Source organism: Lycium barbarum, chromosome 10, assembly GCF_019175385.1.
Source record: "Lycium barbarum isolate Lr01 chromosome 10, ASM1917538v2, whole genome shotgun sequence".
NCBI classification, from domain to species: Eukaryota; Viridiplantae; Streptophyta; class Magnoliopsida; order Solanales; family Solanaceae; genus Lycium; species Lycium barbarum.
In genome coordinates this window covers 90,180,670-90,193,360 of record NC_083346.1, presented here as the reverse complement: position 1 = coordinate 90,193,360, position 12,691 = coordinate 90,180,670, and the positions used below count along the sequence as shown (strand labels likewise).

Sequence of the window (12,691 nt, the reverse complement as noted above, 5' to 3'; positions counted from 1 at the left end):
ATCAAATCTATCCGTGCCGTGATCAAAGTGGCTTAAAATTGCCCTTATGAACTAACCAAGATCCCTTTTTATTTTTTATTAACATCCCAACATTTTTATTCCAAATGTATCTTAATTAAATTAAAGTGGACCAGATTCACCCTTACAATATACATGATTCACTTTTGCCCCTATACTACATGTATGATTCAAATTTGCCTCCACCAGCACGACCATTACTAGTTCTTTATCACTATAGTTTTGACAATATGCTTGTATCTTAAACCAGAAAAGTCTTATTTTATTTACAATTGTACCCGAAGTTTTGATGGTTTAGCTATTTCAACAAGATGAAGCCTGGACATAAATGCATGTTAACGCTACATCATCCAATCATCGTAAATCAAATATCTCTAGTCTTAGACATGAATTAATATAGACATTGGAGCAATCCCCATAGAGGGGACTCCCATCAACTGGTTCTTTATGAAGATGAAATCCTTTCTCTGGGCAGTCCTTGAGGATTTTCTTTCCACCATCAGATAGCTGGAATATTCCATATGCCCTAGCACATTTCAATTAAAGATAAGCTTCACCCCTGATCTATAATTACTGAGATCATTACAGTTCAGTGCTTTTCGATGATCTAATATACAAATTAGCCAGCAAATGTATAGATTTTGTATATTAAGTATAAATATACATATATTATACATATGATATGCATAATCAGTGTATAGATTTTGTATATTTCGGCTAACGCCCGCAATTAATTTGGCCGACAGGCCAAAAATGAAAAGAAAAAATACCCAATAGCAATTCCACAGATAAGCAAGTTATGGTTATCTCTATGTGTTTCAGACTGCTTTTGCTTACGTTCTACTCCCTCCGATTCAAAATAAGTATCCACTTAGCCTTTAGCACACCCCTAGAAAATACTAACTCCAAGAAGACAATAGATATCTTTACTCAAATACCCTTAATTAAAGTTTACATATTACTATTAACTTGAGACATCGGGAAATGGTCACTTTACACTTAAATAAGGGTAAATCTAGAGAAAAAAAATCTAGAAAAATAAAGTTAATCCTTCTTGATTATGTAAGTGGATACTTATTTTTAACCAAAATGAAAAGGCTAAGTGGACACTTATTATGAAACGGAGGGAGCAATACCTTTCACAAGGACTATTACATTTCAACTCACTACTAAAGTGCCTTAATGTTGCAAACTGTCAAACCATGAAGCAAATATCCCTTTCCTTCTTTTCCTTGCAGTAATGAATTCTCATAATTTCCTATTAGAGGTTATTGTTAAAGTTTTTTCTTTTTTTTCGAAAAAGGTTGTTAAAGTACTTTGCAATTAATAAATGGTCCAAAAAGAAATGAGGTAAATCTAACAGGCAGTAGTCATAGATGTGCTTTCTTATAACCTTTTTTGAGATGTGATAGAGTGATTCATTTAGCAAAACTAACAGAGGAATCGTCATGAATAAATTGGTTTTCTGCCGACATGGATATAGCTTAAAGCATTTTTATCAGCTATGTACCAGAATTTTGATGGCAAAGAAGCATCTCAAACTTGACAAGTACACTTAGAAACCTGCAAATATAATCACCAAAGAACAAGGAAAAGACCTTGATGTATCGGTAGGAGCCATGACAATTCCAATAGCCTCTGGTACCATGACCTAAAAATAAAGCAGAAAGTGAGAAAATATGACAAATAGCACGGATGTAAATGATCACAAGCGCAAGGTGTATTATAGCACAATAACAAGTTTAGTGGAAAATCTTGGGAAGTAATGCTGAAACAAAGCACGTAGGTGAATGCTAAGGGTAAAGAATGGACTTGGGCCTAACTCAACCCCAAAGACTAGCTCATGAGGGGAGAATTGCCCAAGTCCATATAAGGAGACCGTATACTCTTTAAGCCACCAATGTGGGACTTAACGCCTCACCTCACGCCCAGGGCTGGATATCTAGTGCGTTGGATATCTAGTGCGTGGCAATTATAATATGGGGGCCCAACATCGGAAACAATGAACTGGGCGGGCCTGGCTCTGATACCATGTAAAGAATGGATTCAAGAATATTGCTTTAGTTGATATCATTTATGTGACTATTTGACAGTCTAACACAAGAAATGGCTTGAGGAGTTCAATTCCAAATGGATATAGGTGTAAATTTGAAGTTGAGATACTGTTCCTATAAATTGAAGTTGTTAAACTGAACTATTACGCTGATAGATGGACGGTAAAAATGGAAAAATAAATGAAGGATAGAACAGCTAATATCATTTAAATTTGCTATTCTAAATTTATAGCACATAAAAGGGAGTAATGACACCCCATTCACAATTAGTCAAGGTTAAGCGTTTCAAAAGTAATTAAGTGCATGACCAAATGTTCATTTGGCAGGCGGAGTTTCTTGATTCTCAGTTTAAAAGTGTAGCATAAACATATGAACTCCAAATATTTTGGACTTAAATTTCTATAGTCCAAAGTTAATATTCCTCCTAAATCACGCATTGCACTATATTTTTGGTTTGCGTACCTTCTTCTTCAGTGTTACCAAGAATGGTGGAAGAATGCTGATTTCAGTGATAAAAATATTCAGTTTTAATTGGAAATGAAAGCGTGGAAGCTAGAAAAAGGAGTGTTTTCTTTGTCTGACTCACCTATTATTTATAATGACAGAAATACTTTTAGATATTCCAATCACATCGTGTACCACAAGTTAGCACAAGTTATACCTGTAACTCAGTTCTATCAATCACAATCAGAATGAAGTAATCTCTTCCATTAAATTCTCAACATCTTAACTATCTCCAATAATGAAATGCACAAAGGTATAAATCCATCAGGAGTGAACGTACCTGATACGAATATTGAGTATGCAAATCGATCGATGACATGAAACAGCTCTGAGATGGATGCGTCTGGAGAAAAATTAGAACAAAGCCAATGGCAATGGAAGTTGATTTTCAACTATATATTTCAAGATATTACCTTAAGAATAATTGAAATGAGTATTAAACTTGACAATCAATTTGATCTAGACAGTTCATATTTAAGGCGTCTCTGTAGACTATCAAAGATGAAGCTGACAACAGAGAAAAATCTTCCCTGTCGAAACTCAAAAACATATAACGGTGGATACATCTTGATTACTGGTGCAGAATTAAAGGGAATAATAGCTCTAACAGATGTTCTGAAGATTCTATAATATCGGAGTTCAGGACTTTCTTACAAATTTAATTATCTCGATGTTATTCAAGTCGCAGAACATAAAGTCCCATATGAATAGATTAAAGGTTCTTTTAAACTCTTGAATGTCATTTTACGGATAAAAGAAACTCAAACCAGAGTTTGCAGCATGTTCGCCATCAAAAGTAATATACAGGTCAGACGCCAAATGCATTAAGTCACTTAAAATTCAGTTTTCTTTCAATTATTTTATCGCCTTATATACGATTCCATCTAAATATATATAAAGCACATTAAAGTTAACTGAGAAAGAGAAGAGGACTTACATGAATCCATCCAATTGGAAAGAGGGACTGTTCATGTAGTATGGCAAACATTTCCTCCTCTTGTAGGGCTTGACACTAGCAGTAAGTACAAATAAGTTTAGAATCTTGTTCTGCTTACCAAATTGGCCATGAGTAGAGCAACAATTCTCAGATGTTGAATTACTTACAGAATTGGAGGTTGATTCTTGTTTTGGTATTATTAGAGAGGTAATATAAAAGATGTCATCTTTCTGCATGTATTATGGAGGAAAATTGCAAAAAGTCAGTGCATGAAAAGTTCAGTTTCAAGCTACTCTTAACATTCTCAATGACGAAAGGGGAAGAAATGTCTGCAGGAAGGTGCCAGTAAACAGGCAAATAGTTTACCTATCAAAAAGAAAAACAAAAGGAAGAAAAGTTTGCAGGAAGGTGTCATTGAATAGGTACATAGTTGATGCCCCAAAATAAACAACATTACAGCCAATGAACATGGTCCTAGAAAGCATCACCTAGAGACTATAACAGAAAATTAGAACCAAAGTTACATAATATAGCCACTGAATAATCTGTGCAGTTTCTACTTCACGAGAAGTCATCACTACAAACATTGAAGAGGGGAACAATAACTACTGCCACAAGGATAACAGCTCGTGCCAAGTAGAGCAGGTTATGTGGCAACAATCGGATAATCTATTATAGAATGCCACAAGACAGTAACTTGGTGAAAAGGCATACATGGCACACAAGAATACGGAGATTAATCTCAACGCTGTAATGTAAAATTGCAGCTTCCTTAACCACTACCATGGTACTAGTTGCACACCTTGATGGAACATAAGAGTTGCATACCTTGGAGGCTTGAAGTATAGGCTTGTTACAGTGAGAGATCATTCTTTAGGGGTGTCACCGGTTGGGCTGGATTTGGGTGGGTAAAAATTAGCCGAGATAATAAATGGGCGGTCATTAACCCACCCAAAGTTACTTGGGCTGAAATGGGTTGTGCTAAAAAGTGGGTCATAACCCAACCCGCCCAATTCTACTAAGTTATAATTTTGTTTTTATAATTCTTTAAGTACCTAATAAAACTATATTTTTTTTCTTTATTATGGTTATATATAACATATAAAAAAAAAGGTTTTTCTAAAAATATTTTGACAAGATTTCTATGGTTCAATTTAGGCTACATTTCACCCAAACGTTTTTTTTTTTTTTTTTTTTTTTGGGTAAGGAATCAGGCCAAACTTTAGATGGGCCGAAATGGATTGGGCTGAACTAATAAATGGGCGGATCAGCAGATTTGGCAGGTCATGGTTTCATGGCTAAACTTTGCCACTCCTACATTCTCAAAGACAACCACAGTACTTTAATATGAAGTTACTCACACAACGTGGCACAACATCTGTATCAGCCGATGCATCACTAGTTCTATTTCAGAGCTCCATTCAAGTTTCAACTGTTTCCAATTGTATAGTTTGGAAGCTTGGAGGGTAGGCAACCTTAGTACTTCAATTTGAGACAGTCACTCACTCACCTTGGCAGAACATACATATCAGCCTATGCATCACTAGTTCTGTTCTTACAGGCTCCATTCAACCGTTACCAGCTATAGTGATATCAGCTATAGTGCAAAATCTAGAGCACTATAAATAGGTGTTACTCATCATTCAACAATATGTCCTTAAAGTATCATTCCAGAAAGAAAAATGAATACTAGTGAGCTTACAAAGATGCACCAAGAAATCCATAGGTCTCTATATCCTTCTTAGTGTTGTCGCTGGCGATTTCCAGAAAATTCTCCATCAACCTTGTTGGCTAAGAAGAAAAAAAATGTTACCTTGTCAAGGATTTATTATGGGATTTTTTAATTTTTGGCCCCACAGCCAAAATTAATTACGGGCGCTAGCCAAAATATACAAAACGTATACACTGATTATGTATATTATATGTACCTTATGTATATTATATGTATATTTTGGGCATAAAATACGTATATTATATGTATATTTATACTTAATATACCAAATTTATACATTTGTAGGCTATAATTCTTTTGAGCAGTCCAAAAATGTAATTATGGCATTTATTTATTATCATGCATGACCTTGTATTCCCAGCACGACACCCTGGTTTTGGTACCAAGGGAAGGAAAATAGTGAAGCAAAGTATTTAGGCTACTGCTGGACCTCTGTTGTATCTCAGAAGGCATAATAAATTGAGTACTTACTACATGTACATCTTTGAGAGGCCCAGATTTGGTCTGCACATTGCGTGAATAGTTTGAAGGACCACTTGATGAATCAGTACTTGAGACACTTGAGATTTCAGCTTCATGAGGCAAAGTGTGTATCAAGGAGATTCCCGGAGAAGGAGCAGTCTGTGAAACTGTATGCACATTAGTCTGGCAACATACTCCACCAGCCATGAACTGCGAGGAATTCAGACGTGCTCAGATTTGCTGATCATTTCTATGCAAAAGCTACCTAATAGTAATACTTAACAACAGAAGTAAGCTTATGCTACTCTGTATCGAATGTTAACAGCCCAACGCAGCAAGTGATGCAAAAAAGTATAATCCAAACCCTAAGAAAAAGGTTGAGATAATTATAGTCCAATGCCTTTCTTTGATCTAATTTACAAATAGCCAGCAAATGTACAGATTTTGTACATTAAGTATAAACACACATATAACATACATAAAATATACATACAATATATATACAATATACATAACCAGTGTATAGGTTTTGTATAGTTCGGATAGGACCCGTAATTAACTTTGGCCGATGGGCCAAAAATGAAAAACGCCCTAAATATAAACACATATTTAAATGTAAAGCTCAGCTTTAATATAAGAAAGACAGCATTCCTTGGTGGTCTCTTGTATAGTCTTGCATCCATGCGGTGCATAGAATTTGGACACAAAGGTACTCAATATTGAGATCATACATAAAGGTAGATAAGGTTCAAAAATCATGCTCTTTACGGAACCAATTGAATCATTTTCTTCTTGATTAGTTGAGTACAAGATATAGTATCCAAGTCCAACAATGAACGTCGTATCTATCTTTTACCCCCCCTCACATTCTAATCATAAAGTCTCTATCTTTTCCTTTCTCTCTTTTTTTCCCTTTCACATTCTGATCACTCAGTAATAAAATTCATCACAGTGCACAACTTCAAAAGGAATATTTCATATTACTATCATGATCCAAAGGAAGGTGGAATATATTACTCGCTCCCTCCGCCTATATTTACTTATCCATGTTTGACTTGACACTCCTTAAGAAACAATAAATAAAATTATAGTTTTACTATATCACCCCCTAATTATTACTCCTATAAGTCATCTAAATATTGAGAAATGAATAGTACTTAATAATAAGGATAACACATGTATAAAATGGTAAATTATTTCTGATTTTTCAAACTGGACATGTAAAATTGGACATCTATTTTAGTATGGCGGGCAAGTAAAAGGGGATGGAGGAGTAATAGAAAGGACAAGAAAAGTAGAGATACAAATCAAATGGATATACACAAAATTCTTGATTGTCAATATACCATATCTAAGTTACTACTACTCCAAAAGAGTAAAGATTTTCAAGATTTATAGATGATAACCCAATTAACACCAGTCCAATAGAAGAACATCTGAATAATCTTGGGCATGGAAAATCATTTCATTATTCAGAAAACTGAAAACAGTATAAATTAACTTTGACAAATTGTTTTTTTGAAAAAAGAAAAGCAACTAGTTGGAATACATAAGACTCTTATAAAGGGGGTGGAAGGGAAGAACCTGATACCTTCTGTACTTTGTTTATGATTGTTTCTTTTCATCTCAGCTTAGCATCACTGGAGGACATGAAAGGATTGTCTCGTCATCAAGTCAACCCGACCAAAAATATACCTTGTGGGGTTGTTTGGTTTGCCAACATGTTATACTCCCTCCCTCTCAATTTATATCATGTTTTGACTGGACATCAAATTTAAGAAAAAAAAATATGTTTGACTGAACACGAAATTTAAGAAAAAAATGTGTTTGACTGAACACGAAATTTAAAAAAAAATTATATAAGGTGTGTTTGATTAAGGCACGAAATTTAAGAAAGAAAGTAAAAAATTTGAATCTTGAGATCTCAAACAAGCTAAGTACAAGCTAAGTAAACTTTTGTGACTAGAAATTATTCCATTAAGATTGTTGTTAAATATAAAAATGCATCATTTTTTTTTTTTTGACTGACTAAAAGAAATAGGGTATCATATTAATAGATCGGGTGGAGTATTTAGATTATAATATAAAATTAAAATTGTTTTATTGATATATATTTTTTAATATATATTTGTTCATTAGATTAAAAATAAAATATTACGAGTATAATAAAAATCATATGTTTGGCTTTGACACTAAGACAAATTTGGATAAATTCTTATTTCAATTTTAAATTTTAATTTTGGCCTTCTTAAATAATTGGGAAAAGGGTTATATTTGCCCATCCATTAGATCTACTAATGGAAAGGGTTTAATATTATCTTTTGTTATGCTATCGGTCCACATATATATCTAACATCATAAAAATAGTTTAAATTTACATATCTTCTGTTAACCAGATTCATTTTAGTCAAAATGACATGTCAACCCACAATATCAACCATCTTCTATCACTACCTAAAATTAGAAACACTTTCACCATACGTACCAACTATCACCACCACCAACATAAATGATCTACACATCTTCTATTTTTTTAAAATAAAAATTTAACAAAAAGACAAATTTGCACATAGGAAACTTGTTTTTGTTGTTATAGAAATGGAAGTGTACAAAGAGAAACTGTAGAGGCTTGTGTCTAAATAAATGGAGAAAGCACTAAAATTCTCCGACCTTTACACCCTTATATGATTCGAACTTAGAACTATATACACAGCTATATTGTATGTGATTCTGCTTTGCACGGTTATAAAAATAACAAATTGAATGTATAAAAATATATTTTGTGAACGTAGCCAAGATTGAGGAGATAAAAAAAATCTCCATATGACCTTATACTGATAAATTAAATTACACTTATATCGCGAAAAAGATACAAAATAAATTTTATAAATTAATTAAATCATATGTATAAATAATTTATCTTCACCAGAAACTTGGTGAATTTACCGGAGGATGTTATTACTTCCATTATTGTGGAGTAATTGAGCTTTATAGTACTGAAATGTTTTACCTCCTCGGTCTGCTTCACCAAAAGGTTGTCATTACATTGCTTAATTAAATAAGTTTCAGTATTTTAAGACAAATGAAAATAACACTCAAATAAGTCATACCTTGAAATTTGAATCAAATAGCTATTTTAGGAGTACCAAAATTTCAGGAACCACAGACGTATAAAGACAATTAATCTTGTTTAGTGTAATAATTGATATCAGGTTATTTATTTGCTTAGTTTTAGCTTTTTCGGTTTTGAACGATATGTCTTTTCCAACTATGTTGGATTATCCTATATATTCTCATGTTTTACTTTGATCCAGCACCATGATGCTGAATCGGTTAATGGTTAATGACCCTAATTTACTCAGGAGAATGAGGTGAGGAGGACATTCAAGTCTTCAATTAAAAAAAGAGACAAGTGGGTCCCTTTTTTTTCCTTTTCTCTTTTACTCACTTAAACACTAATTAAGTAAAATGGGGGCTAACTTGTAATGTTAAGAACTTAGAGATACAAAAGAGCCCCTTTTTTTTCAAAAATCAAAAGGCATTCACTTAGCCCCAAATTTTCTTTCATTATTGAGTTGTGAAGCTTTTGGGTTATAATTAAATTTGTGATTGAAATTCAAAATTAATGGTAAATTGTTGCATAACTAAGTAGATATTATTTATTTGTGCTTAAATAGGTTGTTAAAACACTACTTGGAAGTGGATTTTGTGTAAGAAAAATTAAAACTCCATTGTTGGGTTTGTTGAAGTTGAAAATTCGGATCTGAAAATTGGTTATTATTTTGAGTGGGTGTTCTTGAAAATCCTTGTAAACACCTGTGAGAAGCTAAATATCAAATTTGAGTTTATTCAATGGTGATTTGAGTGAATTTTGAAAACAAATTTTAGAACCAATAAATAAAATTTTGCGCTCGCGAACAACTACAAGAGTTGTTGGACAACTACACTAGTTGTTAGACAACTATTAAAGTTGTTGTAACACGTAATAGTAAAGTTCTTGAAACAACAACTATTATTGTTCCCACAACTTCAATATTTGTTCCATCATCTGTCGAAGTTGTTCCAACATTTAATAATCATAATTAAGTTAATATTTTACTATATTAAAAAATCTTACTGGTTCAAATTCGATAGTGGTTGGGACAACTTCAGCAGTTGTCCATCAATCGCAGTAGTTATTGGGACAACTTTAACATTTGTTCCAGCAACTACAATAGATGTTGGGGACCTACAATCATTTGTATTATAGATTCTTAATAATTCTTGTCCTTTTATATTTCAGGTACGATGTAATGACCTCAAATATTGCTAAGTTTGTTATATAGCTTAATGTTTCGGAGAGAAATAGATTTTATTTGTCATAAGTATTTGATGTTGCTATTATTACTGATCTACGTTTAATAAACAACCTTGATGTATATTTAAAAGCTTGTGGTAACAAATCATTCTATGAATTACGTTGCATTAATGGAGCCATTCTACTACAGTAGTCACCACATGTTAAAATTATTGAGTTTTTTCAACAACTTCGGTAGTTGTTTGTCAGACAACTTCTGAAGTTGTTGAAAAATTCTATTAGGTGTAAGTCAACAACTTTAGCAGTTGTCGTACAACTAGATTAGTTGTCCGACAACAACTACTAAAATTGTTGGAACAACTTCTTTAGTTGTTACCACAACTAAAATAGTTATTGGGCATAAATGTAGTAACCCAATGATAATTGAAAATGGATCAAGTGATTATATAAATTATTACACATAATCTAAATTATTTAGAAAATTGAAGCTAAATTATGAATTATTAAGGATAAATGTAGTGATTTAATGACAATTGAAGATCGGTCGATCTATTATATGGATTATAGCACACAAACTAAGGGATTTAATAAAAATTGATAATCAATTGAGTCATTCGATAAATTATTAAATATAAACATAGTGATTCAATAACAATAGTGCCTCTATGAATTATCACACATAAATTAAGTGATTTAATGATAATTAATGATCAATTGAGCGATTCTATGATTTATTAGGGATAAACATGGCAATCCAATGCCAAAATAAAAGATCGATCGAGCAATTATATGTGTTATTACACATAAACTAAATGATTTAATGACAATTGATGATCAATTGAGTCATTTTATGGCTTATTAAGGATAAACATAGTGATATAATGACAGTTGATGCTCAATTGAATCATTCTATGTATTATTAAGAATAGACGTAGTGATTCAAAGACAATTGAAAATCGATCGAGTCATTCTATGAGTTACTGCACATAAACGAAGTGATACAACGACAATTGATTATCAATTGAACCATTCTATGAATTAAGGATGAACGTAGTGATCCAATAACAATTCAAGATCGATTGAACAATAATATGAATTATTACACATAAAATAAGTAATTTAACAAAAATTAATGATCAAAGGATAGACGTAGTAATTCGATAACAATTGAAGTTGATGGAGTGAGTATGAATTATTACGCATAAAGAACATAATTTTATGAAAATTAATGATCAATTGAGCCATAATACAAATTATTAAGGATAAAGTTAGTGATTCGATAACAATTAAAGAAAGGTTGAGTGACTGTATTGAGCATTACACATAAACAAAGCAATAATAAAATGGATAATCACTTGAGCCATATTATGAATAATTTAGGATAAACATAGTAGTTCAATAAGAATTGAAGGTCGATCACGTGATTCTATTATTATGTTGGGAAAAAACATAGTGATTCAATAACGATTGAAGATTGTGTGATTTTATGAAATATTATACATAAAGTAAGTAATGTATTGACAATTGATGATCAATCAAGAGATTCGATGAATTATTAAGTATAACACAGTTATTGTATTAACGATCTATGAATTATTTAAGAGTTGTTAGGATAACTACATAAAATGATGGAACAACTAACATAGTTGTTGGGACAACTAAAGAAATTGTTGGAACAACTCAAGCAGTTGATGGGACAATTAAAAATATTGTTGGTACAATTGAAGCAATGGCTGGGCAACTATATAAATTATAGGAGCAAATAAAGTAATTATTAGGACAACTATAAAAATAACGACTAATTCATTATAACTGAATATCAACAGAGCGATACAATGCATAATAAAACATTAGCTAAGAGATTTAATGATAGTTGGAGATTAATTGAGTGATTCAACATATTATTAGACATAAACTTATTGATTTGATTATAATCGAACATTAATCAAGTGATTATACACATAGTAAAATATTAACTTAAAGATTATGATTATTAAATATTGGAACAACTTCGACAGATGATGGAACAATTATTCAAGTTGTGGGACAACTATCGTAGTTTATGGGAACAACCATAGTTGTTGTTTCAAGAACTTTAATATTACTTGTTACAACAAATTTAATAGTTGTCCAACAACTCCCGTAGTTGTTCCCGACTGCAAAAGTGTCACGACCCAAATCTTGGATCGAGCGGGCACCCACGCTAATCCCCCTGGTGGGCGAACCCTTCGCTTATTCAACATTCAAATTAAGCATACCAAAAGAAACAGAATTATCTAAGAAGTCTCCATATCATATAAAGTATATAAGTGCGGAAATACAACAACTAACCAAGGAACCTGGTTAAGTGTCATGACCCAACCAGAGGGCCGCGACGGGCACCTGGAGCTAACCTACTGAGCACCTCCTAACATCCATCTCATAATCATATCTAGGTGGGCCACATGGCTAACTTATAAATATCACAAACCATAAGAGACACGAGTTCAATAAATATATGCATGTCTATATAATCACCATCAACTATGCCCATGTGTACAAGCCGGCAACGCTGCCAAAAATGATATACAAATGTGACCTGATAAGGTTATAGAGCATCTAACTATATACATCTGTCTACGAGCCTCTACATGGAGTGTATAACATCATAAAGACAGGACAAGACCTTGCCATGCCTATATATATAC

The 12,691-nt window shown here is 32.6% G+C and overlaps 1 protein-coding gene across 11 annotated transcripts; it reads right to left on the bottom strand.

Annotated features, from left to right (window-relative positions):
- Positions 1-347: 347 nt before the first annotated feature.
- On the bottom strand, positions 348-7,435 carry LOC132614025 (AMSH-like ubiquitin thioesterase 2). 11 transcript variants are annotated; one of them, XM_060328367.1, is made up of 9 exons: positions 7,114-7,281; positions 5,717-5,917; positions 5,216-5,304; position 3,807; positions 3,681-3,743; positions 3,514-3,588; positions 2,857-2,919; positions 1,617-1,669; positions 348-544 (listed from the first exon to the last, which is right to left on the bottom strand). In XM_060328367.1, exons 1-9 carry the CDS (start codon positions 7,159-7,161, stop codon positions 373-375), a joined length of 765 nt encoding a protein of 254 aa, XP_060184350.1. In that variant the 5' UTR covers positions 7,162-7,281; the 3' UTR covers positions 348-372. The 11 variants fall into 11 exon arrangements, 6 of the variants coding, with proteins under 6 accessions (XP_060184350.1, XP_060184347.1, XP_060184348.1 ...); XR_009572158.1 differs by lacking the exon at position 3,807 and adding an exon at positions 2,535-2,571 and having other exon boundaries at positions 390-544; positions 2,659-3,588; positions 7,054-7,285; XR_009572157.1 differs by lacking the exon at position 3,807 and having other exon boundaries at positions 1,617-2,733; positions 2,857-3,588; positions 7,054-7,285.
- Positions 7,436-12,691: the final 5,256 nt, after the last annotated feature.